This window comes from Protopterus annectens, chromosome 12.part0 (genome assembly GCF_019279795.1).
Source record: "Protopterus annectens isolate FY-2018-M chromosome 12.part0, PAN1.0, whole genome shotgun sequence".
In the NCBI taxonomy this organism is placed as follows: Eukaryota; Metazoa; Chordata; order Ceratodontiformes; family Protopteridae; genus Protopterus; species Protopterus annectens.
The window spans coordinates 152081068-152103488 of NC_056746.1; the positions used below are offsets into that span (position 1 = coordinate 152081068).

Here is a 22421-nt window from a genome sequence, read left to right on the forward strand (position 1 = left end):
GCAGTCCTAACAAATGGGTTGTCCTGCCTCAGGCAGCCCTTCGGTCGGCCGGATTCCAAAGTCTGGGACTGGCCTCGGCTGATGTCGCACTCCACCCGACGTCATAGCTGCAGTTCAGCGGGTATAAAGGCATCAGCCGACGCCATTTTCCTCAGTGTTTCTTGCCCCAGATGCCAGGTGCCCTCTAGGAAGGCTAAATTTGGATAAATGTAAAAGTTTCCAAACAGAGAGCAAATAAAAATAAACATGTATATACATATATACAAACAAATACACCATAATAGATTCCCCCAGCTAGCTACAAGATGGGCAAATACCCTAGCAGTACCACAGAGGGGAAGGAGGGAGGGTAATCCTGACTGCAGATGCATACCTCTCGGACATCTACATTTATGGTAGGTACAAAACTGTACTATGTCCTTCAAGGATGCATCTGCAGTCCTTACAAATGGGTAGAATACCATAGCCAAACTGGGGGAGGAGGTACTAATAAGTTTATGGAGTAGTTAAGATCCCTTGCAAAACAGCAGTGGCAAAACCTGCTCGGGATCTGGAGTATAAGGGTAGATTATAATGCTTGGCAAATGTATGCACGGAGCTCCAAGTAGCAGCCTCTAAAATGTCTTTGGTAGCCACTCCTCGTAAAAAAGCTGTAGTAGTGGCTGTAGCCCTTGTGGAGTGAGGTCTGATGTTTTCTGGAGTTGTCTTCCCATGGTAAGAGTAACAAAATCTAATGCAATTTCCTATCCACTTTGAGATTGTCTGTTTCGAAATTGCTTTTCCTTCCATTCCTGTTGCATATGCTACCAGTAGCTGGTCAGTTTTTCTATTGCTCTTGGTTCTGTCCAGGTAGTAGCGCAATTGCCTATGTACATCCAAGGTATGTAATAGTCTTTCTCCCCTGTTTTGTGGGTTGGGGAAGAATGTAGGTAGGTGGATAGCTTGGTTTAAAGATACCCTGGAGACCACCTTTGGCATAAAAGTAGGATTAGTTCTCATGGACACTCTATCTTGATGGAAGATAAGGAAGGGCTGTACTGCCATTAATGCCTGTAATTCAGAAACCCTTCTTGCTGAAGTGATTGCAAGCAGGAAAGCAGTTTTCCATGATAAGTACTGTAATTCTGCTGTTGGTTCAAAAGGAGGGAGTGTCAACTTTTCTAGCACAAAGTTCAAGTCCCATGCGGGCGATGGTGGCTTTACATTTTTAATTCCTCTCAGAAACTGCCTGAGTAGAGGATGTGAGAAGACTGGAGGGTCCATGTTGTATTCTGCAGAAATAGCTGATGCATGAATCTTAATGGAAGAATAAGACAGGCCATTGTGGAAAAGCTCTGCCAAGTATTCCAGGATGTTAGCTATGTTTACCAGTGACACATTTTCTCCTTTTGCTGCACTCCAAATGAGATATCTTTGCCATTTTGCTGAATAAGTTTTCCTTGTTGAGGGTCTGCGAGCCTCCAAGATAATGTATTTAACCCTTTGAGATAAATCTGGGTTATTTTGTGTTATGCAATGTTCCAGGCAGCTAGCTGCAGCGTTTTTAGGTTTGGATGCAGGGTTTTGAAGTTGTTCTGTGTTAGCAGTAAAGGAAATAGGGGCAGAGGCCATATTTGTTCCCGAGGCATACTCCTCAGTAATGGGTACCAATGCTGCCTTGGCCAGTCTGGAGCTATCAGGATGATCCTTGGGCGGTCTTCTTTGATCTTCAATAGCACCTTGTGCATCAAAGGAAGAGGTGGGAATGCATATGCTGTCAGGTTTTCCCAACTGAAAGACAGGGAGTCCACCTTCCAAGCAAGTGGGTGGTATGCCCTTGTGCAGAATTTTTTCAATTGGTGGTTGTGTGGGGATGTGAATAAGTCTATTTCTGGTAGTCCCCATTTCCTTGTAATGGATTTGAAGATGTCTGGATGCAGCATCCATTCGTGGGCATCCGTGGTAGTTCTGCTTAGGATGTCTGCTAGTATATTTTCTTTTCCTGGTACAAATGTTGCCTGGAGCTGAATGTTGAAGCTCAGGGCCACATTCCAGAGGTCCATTGCCATCCGGCATAGAGGGTATGAATGTGTACCTCCCTGTTTGTTGATGTACCACATAACTGTGGTGTTGTCCGTCCTTATCAGCAAATGACCCTGTTGAAGAAACGGTCTGAATGTCTGAATTGCCAGTTTTACTGCCAGCATCTCCTTTTGATTTATGTGTAGGTTCAGCTGGTCTTGAGTCCATAAGCCTTGTATGCACTTGTCCAGCATGTGTGCCCCCCAACCGAGGTCTGAGGCGTCCTTGGTGATAGTCTGGCTTGGTTGAGGGCTGTGGAAGGGCAGTCCTTTGTTCAATTGACAGGCCTGAGCCCACCATTGGAATTCTTGCTTCAGGCATGGAATTATTGGAATTTGGGTTTCTAGGCTGTGCTTGTGCTGAGACCATAAATTCCTTAGGTACCATTGCAACTTCCTCATATGTAGTCTGGCATGTGGAATCAATATTATGCAGGATGCCATGTAACCCAGGGCTTGCAGGACTTTCCTTGCTGTTAGCTGGTTCTGCGTTGTTAATGCCATGAAATAGAGAGGAAGGTGCTTCTGCTTTTCTGCTGTGAGGGATGCCATTTGATTTGATGTGTCCAGTTCTGCACCCAAGAAAGTTATCCTTTGGGATGGTATCAGCCTTGACTTTTTTATACTGACTGTATATACCAGGGCTTGCAGTAGATTAATGACCTTTTTCAAACCTTTTTCTAATTTGTTTTTGTTGTCCGCTTGTAACAGGCAGTCGTCCAGGTAAGGGTAAATTTGAATTCCCTGAAGCCTGCAATGAGCAATTATTGATGCCACGCATTTCGTGAATACTCTGGGCACAGTAGATAAGCCAAAGGGCAATGCTGAGAATTGATAATGCTCTGATCCTGCAAGAAATCTGAGGTATCTTCTGCAATTTGGTCATATGGGGACGTGCAGGTATGCCTCCTTGAGATCTAGAGTTACCAGCCAAGACTCCTTGCCCAGCATGGGAAGAAGCTGCTGTAGGGTCAGCATTTTGAATTTTGGAACAATGAGAAATGTGTTCAGAGTGGACAGGTCGAGAATAGGTCTCCATTGGTTTTCTTTTCTTGGCACCAGGAGAAGTCTGGAGTAAAATCCTTGCCCTTGTTCCATAGACGGTACCTTTTCTATAGCTCTCATCCGTATTAAGTGGTCTATTTGTTCTAGAGCTTTTGTCTTTTGATTTGGAGGTAGGTTTGGCATTCCTCTCTTCCTTGGTAGAGTATGGAAGTGAAACCTGTAACCTTTGTCTATTGTCTGTAAAATCCATTTGTCTCCTGTGATGTAATGCCAGTTTGCTGAAAATAAGGCTAGCTTTCCGCCTAAGGGTGCTTCTAGTTGTTCCCTGGTAGGCGGTCTCAGAGCTAAGTCACTGTGATTGTCCTGTGGAAGTGGTAGTGGCTGGATCTCTAGGGCGCCTATTCCTGCCTCTCTGTGCTCTGGTGGTGTCTGGAAAGGACCAATTCTTGGAAGGCCAGTTCCTACTAAACCTTGGAGGCTGGACCTGTAAGAAATCCTGGTCTGGACAGATTTTGCTTTCTCTTCCACCTTCTTCAGCACCTGCTGTGCAGGGGAACCAAACAAATTGTGCTTATCCATGGGAGCATCTAGGAGCTTTGATTTTACATGGTCTGGTAAGGACTGCTCTTTTAACCATGCATGCCTTCTGATCACTGTACCAGTCATAGCTGATCTAAAGGAAGCCTCCAGTGCATCATAGCCGCATTTTAAGGAATGATTACTGACCTGCTGAATGTTATGTACCATTTTCTGAAGAGATTTTTTGTCTAATGGTTCAGGGAGGACAGTTTTTTAGTTAACTGATCTAACATAAATTCCTGCTACTGAATCATGTGGAAATGACAGTTTAAGGCCCTAGCCGAAAGAGTAGCAGAAGTATAAACTTTTTTACCCCATCTCTCTAAGACCCTAGATTCCCTTTCAGAGGGGAGGGGTTTTTTGGCTGAGGTAGCTGCTACTGCCTTGGGTCCCTGTGAAATAGTTTCAGGATCTGCAAAAGGAGCCTTATACAAATGATAATGTGTGTCCGGAATCCCTGTAGTACCTGTCGGGCTTAGCAGGGGCCGGAGGAAGTGAATCAGGAGCAGTACAAGCATCATTAAATGCATCATCCACAAAGTACAGTTTTGTACCTACCATAAATGTAGATGTCCGATAGGAATGCATCTGCAGTCCTTACAAATGGGTTGTCCTGTCGTCAGGCAGCCCTTCGGTCGGCCGGATTCCAAAGTCTGGGTCTGGCTTCGGCTGGTGTCGCACTTCACCTGACGTCATAGCTGCAGTTACTCGGGTATAAAGGCATCAGCCGACGCCATTTTCCTCAGTGTTTCTTGCCCCAGATGCCAGGTGCCCTCTAGGAGGACTAAATTTGGATAAATGTCAATGATTCCAAATATTAGAGAGCAAACAAAAGATAAGCATGTATGTACATATATACAAACAAATACACCATAATAGATTCCCCCAGCTAGCTATAAGAGGGCAAATACCCTAGGAGTACCACAGAGGGAAGGAGGGTGGGTAATCCTGACTGCAGATGCATTCCTATCGGACATCTACATTTATGGTAGGTACAAAACTGTACTATGTCCTTCAAGGATGCATCTGCAGTCCTTACAAATGGGTAGAATACCATAGCCAAACTGGGGGGAGGAGGAAAGATAGAATTATGGTGTAGTTAAGATCCTTTGCAAAACAGCAGTGGCAAAACCTGCTCGGGATCTAGAGTATAAAGGTAAATTATAATGCTTGGCAAATGTATGCACGGAGCTCCAAGTAGCAGCCTCTAAAATGTCTTTGGTAGCCACTCCTCGTAGAAAAGCTGTGGTAGTGGCTGTAGCTCTTGTAGAGTGAGGCCTGATGTTTTCTGGAGTTTTCTTTCCATGGTAGGAGTAACAAAATCTAATGCAATTTCCTATCCACTTAGATATTGTCTGTTTTGAAATTGCTTTCCCTTCCATTCCTGTTGCATATGCTACCAGTAGCTGGTCAGTTTTTCTATTGCTCTTGGTCCTGTCCAGGTAGTAGCGTAATTGTCTGTGTACATCCAAGGTATGCAACAGTCTTTCTCCCCTGTTCTGTGGATTGGGGAAGAATGTAGGTAGGTGGACAGCCTGATTTAAAGATACTCTGGAGACCACCTTAGGCATAAAAGTAGGATTAGTTCTCATGGACACTCTATCTTGATGGAAGATCAGAAAGGGCTGTACTGCCATTAATGCCTGTAGTTCAGAAACCCTTCTTGCTGAAGTGATTGCCAGCAGGAAAGCAGTTTTCCATGATAAGTATTGCAATTCTGCTGTTGCTGCTGGTTCGAAAGGAGGAAGTGTCAATTTTTCTAGCACAAAGTTCAAGTCCCATGCAGGTAATGGTGGCTTCCTAGGAGGCTTTACATTTTTAATTCCTCTCAGAAACTGCCTGAACAGAGGATGTGAGAAGACTGGAGGATCCAAGTCGTATTCTGCTGAAATAGCTGATGCATGAATCTTAATGGAAGAGTAGGACAGGCCTTTGTGGAATAGCTCTGCCAAGTATTCCAGGATGTTGGCTATGTTTACCAGTGACACATCTTCCCCTTTAGCAGTACTCCAAATGAGATATATTTTCCATTTTGCTGAATAGGTTTTCCTTGTTGAAGGTCTGCGAGCTTCCAAGATAATGTCCTTAACCCTTTGGGATAAATTTGGGTTAATTTGTCTTATGCAATGTTCCAGGCAGTCAGCTGCAGAGTTTTCAGGTTTGGATGCAGGGTGTTGTAGTTGTTCTGAGTTAACAGCAAGGGAACTAGGGGTAAGGGCCACATCTGTTCCCGAGACATGCTCCTCAGTAATGGGTACCAATGTTGCCTTGGCCAGTCTGGAGCTATCAGAATGATCCTTGGACGGTCCTCTTTGATCTTCAATAGCACCTTGTGCATCAAAGGAAGTGGTGGGAATGCATATGCTGTCAGATTTTTCCAACTGAAGGATAGGGAGTCCACCTTCCATGCCAGTGGATGGTACGTCCTGGTGCAGAATTTCTTTAATTGGTGATTGTGTGGGGATGCAAATAAGTCTATTTCTGGGAGACCCCATTTTCTTGTTATGGTTTTGAAGATGTCCGGATGCAGCATCCATTCGTGGGCATCCGTGTTAGTCCTGCTTAGTATGTCTGCTAGAGTGTTTTCTTTTCCTGGTACAAAAATTGCTTGTAACTGAATGTTGTAACTCAGGACCACATTCCAGAGGTCCAGGGCCATCCGCATAGAGGTGCAGAATGTGTGCCTCCCTGCTTGTTGATGTACCACATAACTGTGGTGTTGTCTGTCCTTATCATCAATTGGCCTTGTCGAAGAAATGGTTTGAAAGCCTGAATTGCCAGTTTTACTGCCAGCATTTCCTTTAGGTTTATGTGTAGGTGCAGTTGCTCTTGAGTCCATAAACCTTGTATGCATTTGTCCATCATGTGGGCCCCCCAACCGAGGTCTGAGGCGTTCGTTGTGATGGTTTGGCTTGGTTGAGTGCTGTGGAAGGGCAATCCTTCGTTTGATTGACAGGCCTGAGCCCACCAGTGGAATTCTTGCTTCAGGCATGGAATTATTGGAATGTGAGTTTCTAGGCTGTGCTTGTGCTGAGACCATAAATTCTTTAGGTACCACTGTAGCTTTCTCATGTGCAGTCTGGCATGTGGGACCAATATAATGCATGATGCCATGAAGCCCAATGCCTATAGGACTTTTCTTGCTGTTAGATGGTTTTGCTTTGTTAATGCCAAGAAGTAGAGAGGGAGTTGTTCCTGTTTTTCTACTGTTAGGAATGCCATTTGTTTGGATGTGTCCAGCTCCGCACCCAAAAAGGTTATCTTTTGGGATGGTATCAGCCTTGACTTTTTTATATTGACTGTATATCCCAGGGCTTGTAGAAGGTAAATGACTCTTTTCAAGTCTTCTGCTAGCTTGTTTTTGTTGTCCTCTTGTATCAGGCAATCGTCCAGGTAAGGGTAGATTTGGATTCCCTGAAGCCTGCAATGAGCGATTACTGATGCCAGGCATTTCGTGAACACTCTGGGCGCAGTAGATAAGCCAAAGGGCAATGCTGAGAATTGATAATGCTCTGATCCTGCAAGAAATCTGAGGTATCTTCTGCAATTTGGTCGTATGGGGACGTGCAGGTATGCCTCCTTGAGATCTAGAGTAACCAGCCAAGACTCCTTGCCCAGCATGGGAAGAAGCTGCTGTAGGGTCAGCATTTTGAATTTTGGAACAATGAGGAATGTGTTTAAAGCGGACAGATCGAGAATAGGTCTCCATTTGCTTTCTTTCCTTGGTACTAGGAAGAGTCTGGAGTAAAAGCCCTTTCCTTGCTCCATATATGGTACCTTTTCCACAGCTCTTATTTTTAATAATTGATTTACTTGTTTTAGAGCTTCTGCCTTTTGATTTGGAGGTAGGTTTGGCATTCCTCTCTTTCCTGGTAGAGTATGGAAATGAAACCTGTAACCTTGGTCTACAGTTTGCAAAATCCACTTGTCTCTTGTGATGTAATGCCAGTTCTTTGAAAATAAAGCTAGCTTTCCGCCTAAGGGTGCTTCTAGTTGTTCCCTGGTAGGCGGTGCCACAGCCAAGTCACTGTGATTGTCCTGTTGCAGTGGTGGTGGCTGCGTCTGTGCCTCGCTGGTTGTTACCCTGCCACTGGCGTCCCCTGTAGGCACCCCTGGATTGGTTTCTGCCTCTTGAACGCCTATTCCTGCCTCTCTGTGCCTTGGAGGAGTCTGGAAAGGACCAATTCTTGGAGGGCCAATTCCTGCTAAACCTTGGAGGTTGGACCTGTAAGAAATCTTTCACCGTTTGGACAGATTTTGCCTTCTCTTCCATCTTCTTCAGTACCTGTTGTGCAGGAGAACCAAACAAATTGATCTTGTCCATGGGAGCATCTAATAGTTTTGATTTGACATGGTCCGGTAAGGCCTGCTCTTTTAACCATGCATGCCTTCTGATAACTGTGCCAGTCATGGCTGATCTAAAGGAAGCCTCCAGTGCATCATAGCCGCATTTTAAAGAATGGTTACTAACTTGCTGAATGTTATGTACCATTTCCTGAACATATTTCTTATCTAAAGGTTCATCAGAGGACAGTTTTTAGTTAACTGGTCTAGCATAAATTCTTGATATTGGATCATATGAAATTGACAGTTCAAGGCCCAAGCTGACAGAGTAGCAGAAGTGTAAACTTTTTTACCCCATCTCTCTAAGGACCTGAATTCCCTTTCAGAGGGGAGGGAGTTTTTTACAGAGGTAGTTGCTACAGTCTTAGGCCCTTGGTATATAGTCTCGGGATCTGCAAAAGGAGCCTTGTATAAATGGTGGTGTGTGTCCGGGACCCTGTAGAACCTATCGGGCTTAGCAGGGGCCGGAGGTAATGAATCAGGAGCAGTACAAGCATCATTAAATGCATCATCTACAACAGAAAGAACTGGAGGTATAGCTAAAGGCCTATGTTGTGGTAAATGCAAAAAGGTTCTAAGCCTTTTCCTGGAGTCTGAAAAAACTTGGCCCTGCCACTGAAGTTGTTCCCTCATAGCATGCAAGGTTTCCCCAAAGGAAAATTCCTCAGGCGGAGAGGCAGAAGGGATGGACTCTTCAGCATCAGAGTCCTCATAAGGGGAATAAGGAGCCTCTGGAGGGTCTGTATATCTGAATCATCAGAGGAATCATCTGTGGAAACTGGCTCAGGGGGCTCTGCTCTAGGCCTCTTCTCTGGAGGTGGGTAAGAGGCCCTGTCTGGGTGAGGTTGGGATCCCCGGATTAAAGAAATGAGATCCTCTGCTAGAGAAAGCATTTGGGAACTGGAGCTGGGCCTGTGAGAGGGGGTCTTAACAGGCACAGATTTTGTAGCTTTAGCTGCTTTAGCCCTGGCAAAGGCCTTAATGGACATGGCTGCAGGAGGCCTAGCAGCTCCACGTGCAGGGGTTGAAATATCCAAGGGAATAGTGTCAGATAATTCCTGAGAAACCACAACTGCAGGTTGGATTTCAGAAGCCGATTCCACCAGGTTGGAAGAGGCCTCGGTAGAAGGCATGTTTTCGGCTGAAGGAAGAACTGCTTGCTCGGCTTCAGCCGAAACCGAGACACTCGCGGTTGGCTTAACCGCGGTTTCGGCCGAAACCGCGGCCCGCGAGTGTCGGTCCTTTTCCTTGCGTTTTTTGGATATTTGTGAAGTCGGAGGATCCGATGGCATAATATAAGCAAAATCAGAGCCGAAAAACTGCTCAGCAAATTCCGACCGACGTCTAAGCGTCCGTCGGTTAAAAGAAGCACAGGCTAGACAAGCTGCCACGTCGTGGTCTGGGCCTAAACAAGGTAAGCAGTAAGAGTGGAAATCTTTATGAGGTATTTGTTTCCCACAAGTTAAACAGTTATTCACTTTTTCTGACATCGGCTGAGGCAAGAAAGAGTCCCCAACGGGGTACTTAGCTTTTAGAAGTCTTCGTAGTAGTAGAAGTATTCGGTAGTAGTAATCTCTGGATCTGACCGACCGGCACTTGCGAACAGCTTCTGCTTGGCGCCGCGCAAGAAAGACTGGGGAAAATGGCGTCGGCTGATGCCTTTATACCAGAGTAACTGCAGCTATGACGTCGGGTGAAGTGCGACACCAGCCGAAGCCAGACCCAGACTTTGGAATCCGGCCGACCGAAGGGCTGCCTGACGACAGGACAACCCATTTGTAAGGACTGCAGATGCATCCTTGAAGGACATCAGTAAGTACTGGAGGAATGGCTAAAGGCCTATGCTGTGGCAAATGCAAAAAGGTCCTAAGCCTTTTCCTAGAGTCTGAAAAATCCTGGCCCTGCCATTGAAATTGTTCCCTCATAGCATGCAAGGTTTCCCCAAAAGAAAATTCCTCAGGCGGAGAGGCAGAAGGAATGGAGTCTTCTGCATCAGAGTCCTCATAAGGAGAGTAAGGGCCTTCTGGAGGGTTTGTATTTTCTGAATCATCAGAGAAGTAATCTGAAGAAACTGGCTCAGGGGGCTCTGCTCTAGGCCTCTTCTCTGGAGGTGGGTGAGAGGCCCTGTCAGGGTGAGGTTGGGATCCCCTGATCAAAGAAATGAGATCCTCTGCTAGACTAAGCATTTGAGTACTAGTGCTAGGCCTGTGAGAAGGGGTCTTAGCAGGCACAGTCTTGGTTGATTTTGCTGCTTTAGCCCTGGCAAAAGCCTTAATCGACATGGATGCAGGGGGCCTAGCAGCTCCACGTGCAGGAGTAGATATATCTAAAGGGATAGTATCAGATAAATCCTGTGAACCTGTAAGAGCAGGTGTAATTTCAGTAGCAGATTCAGCCATGCTGGAAGAGGCCTCGGTAGGAGGCAAGCTTTCGGCCGAAGGAAGAACCGAGGACTCTGTTTCAGCCGAAACAGAGACACTGCTGACTTAACGCGGTTTCGGCGAAACCGCGGACGCGATGTCGGTCCTTTCTGCGCTTTTAGCTAATTGTGAAGTCGGAGTTCGGCGGCATGTTGTAAGCAAAAGCGGGCAAAACTCCTCAGCAAATTCCGACCGGCGTGTAAGTGTCCGTCGGTTAAAGAAGCACAGGCTAGACAAGCTGCTACGTCGTGGTCTGGGCCTAAACAAGGTAGGCAGTAAGAGTGGAAATCTTTATGAGGTATTTGTTTCCCACAAGTTAAACAGTTATTCACTTTTTCTGACATCGGCTGAGGCAAGAAAGAGTCCCACGGGTACTTAGCTTTTTAGAAGTCTTCGGTAGTAGCAATCTCTGGTTCTGACCGACCGGCACTTGCGAACAGCTTCTGCTTCGGGCGCCACGCGGCAAGAAAGACTAAGGAAAATGGCGTCGGCTGATGCCTTTATACCCACTGAACTGCAGCTATGACGTCGGGTGGAGTGCGACATCAGCCGAGGCCAGACCCAGACTTTGGAATCCGGCCGACCGAAGGGCTGCCTGAGGCAGGACAACCCATTTGTTAGGACTGCAGATGCATCCTTGATGGACATCAGAGAGAGTTTGAGAAGGGTAGTTCCTCTGAAATTTAGGGACTGGGGACACAAATATGTTTAAGGTCCCGGAGCTCCTTACCCTTTTCTTGCAAGGACATAAGTTCTGAAGCTGCAAATCTAAACAAGGCCTTGGAATCTAATGGAGCGTCCATTATTTTAGCTTTAATATCATCTAGAAATGGCTGGAGTCTCAGTCAACAGCACCTCTTCAAGACAAAGCCAGATGCAGCAGCTCTAGCAGATGCTTCAACTGCATCACAACATAGCTGCACTTAATGGAACGATGTGTCACTTGAGAAGAGGAACCCAAAATGGAAGAAAGCTGTGACTTAATGTCCGACTCTGGAAGCTCAGAAATTAGCTGAGTGGCTTTAGAAAGGAGGGCTAAGGCATACACACCACATCTCATATAACCTAACTTCAACCATCACAACTATTCTCACCCCCCACTCTACTATTCTGGCATCCTCCCTTCACATCCACCGGTCTTTTTATTTACTCCACCTCTCCATCCTGTCCACTTCCTTCTTCTACTAACGCCCGTTGTCCTACCATTGATCCCTCCCGTCTACTTCCTTCTCTTCCTAACCCTTACAGACCTACCATTGAATGAGGTGAGACATTCAGGTACTCTTGCAGCCTACCTTAATATCATACCATCACTTACATCTGCAACAATATCCACCGACTGCTGATTCCTGCAACAGGACTTATATAGCCTATCGCTCAGCTATTATACCTCCTAAACGTGCGAAAAGTTTAAGTACCTAGTCTCTGATTAATTCCTACATTTGCTTTGCACCCACTGCATGAAGTGCCATATATAAATTTTGCTAGCTGAAAACTACTCATATGGAATGTTTGCATGTATACACTCTGTATTGCTTGCATAATATATTTGATTTGAGAACGGATTATGTACTTTTTTTTTCACCAATTGTATAAACTGCCAATAATATGTACTAAATGTCTTTATTAATGTAAATTCTGTATTGTATGTGAAATGTCTTGTATGTGGAGCTTTTCTCCCCGGGACTCCACTGAAAATGGGCACTTCTGGCCCAGCTGGACCATCATTCCAGTAAACAAATGCAAATAAATAAATAACTAAATAGTAGGTCATATGCGTTTGGTAGTTTACAGCCTTAAAGGCAACAGTGGCTAAAGTACACACTTTCTTCCCCAACCTTTCCTTAACTTTATTCTCCTTATCCGAGCGGAGGATGGAAGTTGAAGGCAAAAGCTTTGAGGGCTTATCAGCAGCTACTGAGACTGTAGCTGGATCTGCAGAAGGGACTTAATTAATTCTCTCCAGTACAGCTCTTTTGAGTGTGTACCTTTAACTCCCAGTGGGTGAGGCTTGAGCATTTAAAAATTTAATTTACCACCTTACAGTTCTAACAAATAATCCTTGACAGTGATCAAATATCAATACAACTGTGTTTGCTATCATGTACGCTTCAAAATAAAATATTCTGATACCTTGTATGTAGCATGGTTTTGGAATTATTAATGAAAATAAGAACGAACAATATTTTATGCCTACAGTAGGAGGTAACTGCAAAATGCCTGGATGTGCACTCGGCTGTAAAAACTTGCAATCTTCTGGCACTTTGGAAAACATATCTTGCCTTTTAGGGGCAAGAAGTTGTGAGTCTGGACACTCAGAAGCAGAGGAGAAAGCATCCAAAAAAGCTGGCCATCTGTAACAGGTCATATCATTTTGTGCACCTCAGAAATCTGAGAGCAATCCCACTTGAAAAATTATCTCATCTTCACAATGGTCTCAAAGGTAATATCCTCCGCAGGAGATTATGTACCATTTAATTCCTCCTTGGAGAAGCGTATTCCAATGTAAAGGGAATCTGAGGAGAGACTGAAGAAAGGGAAGGATAAGGGAGAGAGACCGCTGTAGACTGCCTAAGGGGCATAAAGGCATTAAACAGCCCTTGAGAAAAAAACTTGCCAATCTGCAGAATGTTCCTGAGAAGGAGAAGCATGCTTTGTTTTCTGATTTTTCTTTAGTGGAACATCCATACTGTGAAAGGTCAAGGGACCAGATGTAGGCCTACATTCGATAATACTGCCTGTAACCTTCACCAACAAGGATATGTGGTACTCCATGAGGACCTTCAGTGACTATGAGCCTAGGATCCCCCATATGTCAGTCGTGGACATCTGCATTCCTCCCGAAGATGTGATAAAAAGGATCCTTTGTGGCCTTGAGCAAAAGACTAGAGATGGCATTGAGACTGGCAGCAGAAAAGTTCTGAGGATGGTAAGTGCCAATGTCTGCTTTATTCCCGTCACTTTATGGCGGATGTTGGATGGGGACCTATGTGCAATGTCGCACATACCCGACAGTAGCTTTAGACTTTTGTACACTGGCCGGACGTCAGGACAGCATGTGGCAAACTCCCTCATGTTACGAATACTGCAACATATGAACAGAAGGGCATCTCTTATACCACTGAAGTGCTGGTGTTCAGAAGAAAGAGAATCCATTTGGCAAAGAGAGGCAAGGGTGTAAAGCTCTAGCAGACAAAGAAAACATCATTCCTTCTGCAGAAGTCTCAAGTTAGCAGTACAACAGTAGATATACAATGAACATTTGTAGATGTTAAAAGAGTATCATTACTGCAGCAACGATAACACTTGTGACCTCTAAGCTAGAAGATTCAATGTCTAGTCAGCCTTGGCGCTTTCTGTCCTTCTCTCACCAGACTGGGTGAACATACTCCCACCAAGGCATCAAGATGTCTTAAAGAGGTGCACAAGGAGAGAAATATTACTGCCACGGTGAACATAACCCACATCTAGGATTAAAATTAGTGCCCAAGGGAACTGGACTATGGTCATCCTGTTGCTCACTGTTGCAGTAATGAAAACACTTGGGAAGACTAGCACAGCTTATGGAACAGAGTGCTGCAAGCCCTGAGGGTTGTGGTTTGCAATAAACCCTGTAATTTCGCTGTGACAAATTTTGTCCTGTCTTGTCAAGTTACATTTTTATTTTATGTTTGTTAACTGGGATAGTTCGACTGGGTGGTATCCCATTTTCAGCGGAGGTCTGGGGGAAAAGCCCAACAAGTTATACAGAATACATAATATAAGAAATGCTAAGACAAACATCCTTAGCAATTATAGTTAACTGCAGTTGTGATAAAAAAAAAAAAACATATTATTAGAGAAACATCACCACACTTGCGAAGAAAAAAACAAAAACACTAATATTTAGAGAAACAGGCTGAATATAGTATATAGTTAGGAATATGTATTCGTGGTTAAATGTAGGCGTAAGAGATATGAGGTTAACTTGTCCACCTTAGGCGTTCATTGCAGTGGACAAGCACCAAGGACTTCTACTTTAAAGAAGTGGATGTCCTCCCATACTAGAAACAGAATACTGCACTTGGATCGTATCACAGTAGAGTATCAGAACTAGATGCTCACAGAGAGGAGTGTAAAGCAACTTCAGCTCAGGAGAATGTGCTGTTAAAGTGCATGGCCACCTTTTGAGGACCATCAGAGACCTTGACTCCAAGTAGGAGACAGAGATGGTTTCTGCAAAATCACCTCAATGGACCAGACATCTACGAGTCCAGGGTTGCCCTCGAACTCAAGATATCCCATTGACCTTGTGGAATCCCCTCTCCTGGGGGTGGTGTTTTTTTTTTTGTTTTCTGAGCACAAAAAAATCATGGACTTGGCGGACACCAGGGCAGCCCTTGAAAATGTCAGTTGTGCATTACTTTCTGGTTCAGACAATCCTGGAGAGATCTGGCTCTCCACTTTAGTCTTCTGGAGAAACCTAGCACAACAGGGACAGGAGGCAATACTCTGCTCTATCCCTAAGCATAAAAAACACTGACTATGAAACTCTCTGTGCAAGATTTGGATCCTGTATACAGTCCACTTACTAGCTTTATCAAATGGCATCTATAACCCTAACGCACAAAATTTCATTACAGCTGGGTAACTTCTGTAGCACAGACAGAAATGCTTAGCATCACATGAAAACTCTCAACAGGATGCAAAAAGTGATACTAACAGTATGTGTGTAAAATGAGTGGTCATGTAGATATTGTAAGCTGTTTACAAAACATTACAAATGTAATAGCAATGTTTAAAATGACATAAAACCCCATTTAAAACCTAAAGGATACTATCACTATAAAAATAGTGTGTGCTTAAAAGTTGTCATTTACACATCTTTAGTAACACCTATTGTTCCAAAGATATGAACATTTGTTTGAAATATGACAACATAATTTGATTCTATAAAAAAAAAAAGCTTAGGCTCTGTCCATTGGAAGATGCAGTGCAAACTTCCAAAGCTCCATTAGAGAGAATCAGTTGAAGGCAAGCACAAAAACCTACATTAAGATTTTTTCCCCCCAAGTGGGCACGTAGCTGTACTCTGGAAGCAAAGTGGAAGTGATGGACAGACAATGCATAGCACTCACACTGACATTACCTTTCACACGGAAGCATAAAAGATTTAATTATGATGGAGGGACACCTTGGTTATACCACAGATATAATGACATTCAGGTGGAAGGGTCACACCTGACCTTTAGGGGGAAGGGTAAAGAGCCTTGGAAGTTGGGACAGATGTCTGTCCATCTTTAAGGGAAGGCAAATGTTCAGTATTCAACAGTGACCAATAAAATGAACCTTCCCTAACACAAGACCTTCTGGAAACAGGCAGCTACAGTGTGATGACCAGAACAGGAAGCGATATCCCCGCATTTAAAAACACATCACTCACCACCACAAACTGTGCACATTACCAGCACTATAACAAATGCACACCCAATAAAGTTATGCTAGCTGCACTGTAAATCCAGTTAAGACATGAGTTGTATGTACATAAACCCATAAGTGAAATGGATAAAGCATAAACCTTACCAAGTTTCTCGATTCTTCTCTTTTGCTTCTCGCTCATACTTTTCCAGAGTTCTTTTGTCAACCATACCTGTTAAGTACCTAAAAAGAAATCAAATGGTCAATGCCTACAAAAAAAAATACTGTACGTTTAAGTGCATTTTGCTACAAAATATGCAAATAAATGTTCTAAGCTACCAAAGTCTTACCAAAATTATCTGGAACAGATGCAACAGCAATGCCCTCAAAATCTGCCACATTTTATAAACAGTATTAAAATACTGAAACTCAATAACTAAACATAGGTACCACATAAGCAACTACAACCACATTTAAATTGCATAATTCAAAAAATTAAAAGTTATTAGAACCACCATGTATTGGGTTAAAACAACTTTCAAGCACAAAATCTAAGTATTTGCAAATGCCAAAGAAAAGCACATTAATTCTACGTACATATTTGTTTTTACATTATTATTTTTGACTCTACCTGCTAGCCATCAAACCTCTCCTTGCTCAAACTCTTGAGACAGACATCCAAGAAGCCATAAGGGTGCTTTGTGCTCTCACTGGCATCCCAGCAGTGACAGCATTTTTCATTTTATGGTCTAAAGCCAGGCCCTAGTGGTGACTTGAATCACTGCAAAAAAGAAGTTATGTCTTACCATAACGTTCCATCTGTGTTGCTGATCTTCATCCATTCATCACTGATGGGTTTCGGTTCCGTCCTCAAAACTGAGTTGTCCTTATACCAAGCTCACGCCAGCCAAATACTCTCGAGCTAAGCTTTTACCCCTAATCCCCTTCTCCCTGTAACCTCAGATAGAGTTTGCCCTAATCAGTAACGCAGGGGCGGTCTCTGAGCAAATCCTTAATCCTGGAGATGGACCCAAAGTATCCCCCAGGAGCATCTAAGGAGGGTGGGACGTGATGAATGGATGAAGATCAACAACACAGATGGAACATTATGGTAAGACAACTTCTTTATTTGATGTTGTTAATCTTCATTCATCACTGATGGGACAGAGTCCCCAACTACCTTATATCACTTGGGTGGCCCTATGGAAGAACATTACTGAGCACCATTAAACCAAAAGACGCTCTTCCCCTGAAGACCAGATCCAACTTGTAATGAGTGACAAAAGCATTGGGGGAAGCCCATGTAGCTGCTGCACAGATGTCGTCCATTGAAGGTCTGGAGTGGAACGCCACTGATCTGGTGGAGTGAGCTCTGATGTTTGCTGGGACAGACTTTCTTTCTTGGTTATAAATGAAAATTATACCATCTCAGCCATCTGGACAGGGTCACTTTAGAGACTGACTTTCCCATTTTGGGGCCAGAAAAGGATACAAATGACAGGACAAAAACAGTCTGAAAATCAGACCAAAGTAAAACCTCAATTGTCTGTGGACATCAAGTAAATGCAAACAATACTCTCCATTACTGGAAAAATTAGGACAAAACACTGGCAGATCAATTGTCTGATTGATAGAGAGCTCAGAGATTACTTTGGGCAGGAAGGAAAAGTTGGTCCGTAGTGATACTCTGTCCTTATGGAAAAATCAAATAAGGATGCTTGGTACAAAGAGCCTGGAACTCGGAAATGCATCTGGCCGAAGTAATAGCCACCAGAAAAAGAGATTTCCAAGACAGAAACGATGTCACACATGGCTGCTGGCTCAAAAGGAGGCAGAGTCAAAGACTGTAAGACAACTGTGAGACCCCAGGGTTATGTGGGCTGCTTAATTGGAGGTCTGAAGTGACAGACTTCTTTCAAAAAGGTTTTGCTCAGATGAGAAATTAAAGAGGAGTCACCAAAACCATTATGAAAATTCGAAATGGCAGCTACACGAACTCATACAGTTCATGCTGCTGCGCCCTGCTCAAAAAAGTTAGATAAATACTGGAGTACAGCAGAGACCGGTGCAGAATATGAATCTAGTTTTCTCCGTCTAGACCAAATAGAAAATCTTTTCCATTTGTCAGCATAAAGTTTTCTGGTAGATGGTTTATGTGAAGCCAGAATAATTTCACATACTGGAGAGAGAAGATTGCAATTCCTGGCAATCATCGAAGTGGAGAAACCAAGATGTGATCTTGAGACTGGTCAAGTTCGGGTGGCTCAACCCTTGGGGGTGAGAAATCAGATCTGGAGTTGGATACAAGGTCCACGGTCTGCAAAGTAGATAAGGCCAGAGAAAAGGGAACCATACCTCGCAAAGCCAATATGGTGCTATGAGGATCATTTTGCTTTTCAACCGAAGAGCTTACTTCAGAACTAGAGGAATGGGAGGATAAGCGTAAAGCAGTCCCCGTGGGTCAGTCGTGGATAAGAGAGTACCTTGGGGACTGCCCCTGCGGGGGAATTAAGGTGAAGTGTTGTTGCTGCATTTGTGGTTGGACGGGGAGGTGAACAGGATGCAGTAAGGCTGGCCCCAATGGCTGAAAATCTTTGTCACCAAGTTGGGGTTGAGGGACCACTCGTGAGGCAGGAGCATGTACCTGCTCAATTTGTCTGCGATCACGATAGAATTCCCCGGGACACGCGTTGCTATCAGAAAGCAGCTGGAAGCTATCGGCCATTGCCAAACTCTCATGGCCTCTTGACATAAGGGATAGGACTTGGTTCTTCCTTGTTTGCTATACCAAACTACTGACATGTTGTCCAATTGGATATCAATTGTTCCCGAAGGAAGGGCAGACAAATGCTTGCAACGCCAAAAGCACTGCCCTCAATTCTAGAATATTTATATGCAGACTGGCCTCTAAATCGGACCATGTTGCCTTGGACAGTCATTCCCTGAAAATGCCCCCACCCTATCAGGGATGCATCCTTGGTCACAATGGCGCTGGGCTGAGGGGGGAAGGATCTGCTCCAAAGTTCTGCCTCTGGCTTCATCCACTAAAAAAGGTCTATTTTGCATCGATTTGTAATTTGAATCTAGAAGGACAAAGGGTGGCAATTTGGTTACCACTGGGTTAACAGAAGCCTTGCTAGGGGTACTATTCATATAGATGTTGCCATTGACCCTAACAGCTGCAGGACCTGTCGAGCCGGAACCCTAACAGCTGCAGGACCTGTCGAGCCGGAACCAAGTCATGGCACAGTATCACTCGGAGCTGGATCCTTATTCTCTGAAGCCTGTAATCTGGGAGAGAGATTAAGCAAGAGTGGGTATTAAATGTTACCCCTATAAATTTCAAGAATTGGGTTGGAGTTGGATTGGATTTCTCCCAGTTTATAGAGATTCCCAGGCGATTTGTCAAAGAGCGGGTATAGTACAAGGTACCAGATGTTTGGTGGTGTTGGCAAGGAGCCAATCGTTCAGATATGGAAACACCTGGAATCCTTGTAGTCTCAAGTGAGCAGTCACTGCTGCCATGCATTTGATGAACACACTGGCGGCTGTAGAGAGTCCGAAGGACAGGGCACAGAATTGATGATTGGCTCCCAGGCGGAAGCAAAGGACCCTTCTGGAGCAGTTGTCCATCTTGATGCGGTAATACGCATCCTGAAGGTCTATCGAGCACATCCAATCGCCTTCCTCCAGAAAAGGGAGAACGGACTGAATGGAGACCATCTGGAATTTTGTCTGGCTGACTAACTTGTTTAAACATCTGAGGTCCAAAATTGGTCTCCAGTCCCCTGTCTTTTTTCGCACCAAAAAGAATCTTGAGTAAAATCCGAATATGATCTGGTCTGGTGGGACATTCTGGATGACTAAGTACAGCTTTTCTATTTGTAGAGCTGCCTCTTCCCTTAGACTGGATGGAACGTCTGGAATTCGTTTTGGTAACCTCTGGTTATCTTCAGCACCCAAGAATCGGTGGTAACTTATAGCCAGGCATTGGGGTGCAGAGAAAGACGTCCCCCGACTGCTTCCAGAGGAAAGCAATTGGGCTGCTCTTCAGAAGCACTGATAGGGATGTCTAGAGAAAGAATCTCTGGAACCCTGATTACGCAGACCCCCTTTGCCTCTGTAGGGGCGTCTTCCGGAAGAGTCGCCCCCTCTGCCTCTGGGGGTGAACTCGCCACATGCGTCACGAAAAGGACCCTCAGACTTTTTGTGCCACAATTTCCCATTTCTCTGGTTCCTAGAAAAGGAACGCTGGGGAGTGGAGAAACGTACACCAATGGCAGACAGGGTCTTACCATCCTGCTCACACCTCGCTAGCGTGTCCTTCACTTTAGGGCCAAACAGGGAAGACGCTTCCACTGGAACACTCAGGAAGGAAGACTTAAAAGGATCCGCAAAGTCGCATAGGCGCATCCAGCCATGACGTCTCACAACTAACACCTGAACCCGCAGCTCTAGCTGCCCCTTCGGTTGCATGTGAAATTAACATCATGGATGAATTAGAAATAGACTCCCGGGTCGCTAGCTGCGAGGCTACCTTGTCATTAACCTCAGACACCTGTCCTGATAGAGTACCAGAGAGTTCGGAGCAGTCCGGAGTCTGGTGAAATGTGCCAGGTAGTTCAAAAACCTAATTGCAAAGGTCGATGAAGCAAATACTCACTTCCCCAGTCTGTCCACCGCTCAGAACCCCCTGTTAGACGGGTGAACTGTATGGCTCTCCCCAGAGAGCTCTTTCTTCGTGGCTGCTGCCGTCACCACCACCATCACATCTACTGGTAAACCTTTTGACCAATGTGGATTTTCTTCAGGGAAGAGCGGATCTTCTCTGGTCTCCTGGGGATTGCTTCAACAGCATCAGGGTTCTTCCAGGCGCACTGCACCACAAGCTGAACCAGCTCATCTGCAGGCGGGGTCAACCAATAGGTAGATGGTCGAGCATGAAAAGCCTGCAGAAAAATGGATTCCTTGGAGGAAGGGTTTTTGGACTTCCAATCACCCCTCTGTTTCAAGATTCACATCTTCAGGGGGTGATCGTGGGGACCCTTCCCCTTCATCTTAATCCATATGCTCGGTGAGGGACTCCTCAAGGGAGTCCATGTGTTTCCTCTTGCACAATTTCTTCCTAGGAACTTCCTCAGTGGGAGCTTCTGAGGTGGACCTGGAGGAAAGGGCACCCTGCAATAGGGTCTCCTGCGACTCCCATGCTCGATCCGGGACAGTGGCCTGTGACAGCTGCAGCTCAGGAGGACATGGTGGTTCTGATGCTGAAGGCTTGCCTGCAGAGGCAAGAGCCCTCTCCATCGCCTGGAAGGGCAGGGCTGCCTGAAGAGGGGCGGGAGCCTGGAACACAGAAAAACAATCTTGGAACGGGGGGGGGGGGTCACACCCTGCTCCATTGAGACCACTCCCAGGAATGGAGCCTCAAGCTGGATTGATAACTGAACAGGGCTCCTGGCACTGTGGACGGCACCGCAGAAAGGGTCGTCGCCGAACTCGGAACAGAGGAGCCTGTAGTCCAATCATGGGATTGAGGAAGTCCTGGTTCCAACGGAACCGATGGCCAAAGTTTTGGCCAAAGTGAGATCCACTACTAGCACCAAAACAGTGGGTGCCAACAGCTTCGAAACCTGCAAGGAGGACGAAGGAGGAGAGTAAGATGGAGTCCGTGAAGCAGAAATCCCAAGTCCTAGAAGGGATTGGGCTTTTGAATCAGAAGGGATCTCCCCTGGCTGTCAGCAGCTGGTTCAAAAGGCGCACCACATCTAGTTCAGAGAGGCTCCTGGTGATCTAGTGGATATCCCCGAAGGGACTCTGGATGCTCTAGAAATCTAGGAAGGGACTATAAACTTGTTCCTAGAAGGGGTTCACAGATGGGGAATATTGGGTTTGTGCTTGTACGTCTAATGGCACCACCGTCTCCAATTTTGAGATGACAGGGGCAGTAGTGTCCATCTGAGCTAGTAGAACCGTGGGGAGGCTCGGAGCTGGAATTGAGGTTGAGGTCAAAATCTTAGTTGTCTGTCATAGTCGGTGCCACAGCCGTTATCAGGACCAAAATCAGTGCCAGAGACGAAGACTTCTGGTCCAGAGCAGAAAGTTTCAGAAGTTTTGGTTTCATTGGTCTTTCCTTCTCACCAGAGGTTGAGGGGGGAATTAAATGTGGCCTCTTTCTCTCTCTTCTAGGAGGGGGTGAACCCTCTGACGCAGAGCGCCTCTGAAAAGAGCGATTTAAGCAGGCCCTTTAAAACGTTTATTCTTACGCTCATTCAAGGTACGAAAACTAAAACCCTGACAAATAGAGCAAGGCGGTTGTACAGAGAGATAAGGCACTCCCAAACAATAAACAGTCATCACGAGTGTCTCTATTCGGCATTTTTCTCCCACACTTCAGGCATTGTTTAAAGCCTGAAGTGCCTTTTTTCAGGCCACCTCTGCCACATGGGCGATGTCTTCCATTAGCATTCCCTTCTCTGCCTCTGAGGGAACTGTCCTCGTGGATTTTGGAAAGTTCCCCAACATTTTTTTGAACCACATTTTCTGTCTCGCTCATTGATTCCTAGATGAGGTCCTTTGACAGGTCAAAATATGTACAAACATGTACTCCTACAGCAGT

At 45.2% G+C, this 22421-nt stretch overlaps 1 protein-coding gene across 2 annotated transcripts in view; it reads right to left on the bottom strand.

Moving 5' to 3' along the window:
• The window catches only part of GSPT1 (G1 to S phase transition 1), a 960922-nt gene that overhangs the window by 568696 nt on the left and 369805 nt on the right, over positions 1-22421 (bottom strand). For both annotated transcript variants that reach the window (XM_044089181.1, XM_044089179.1), the window contains one exon: positions 15971-16048. In XM_044089181.1, coding sequence (XP_043945116.1) covers positions 15971-16048 — 78 coding nt within the window. The remainder of the gene's footprint in view (positions 1-15970; positions 16049-22421) is intronic.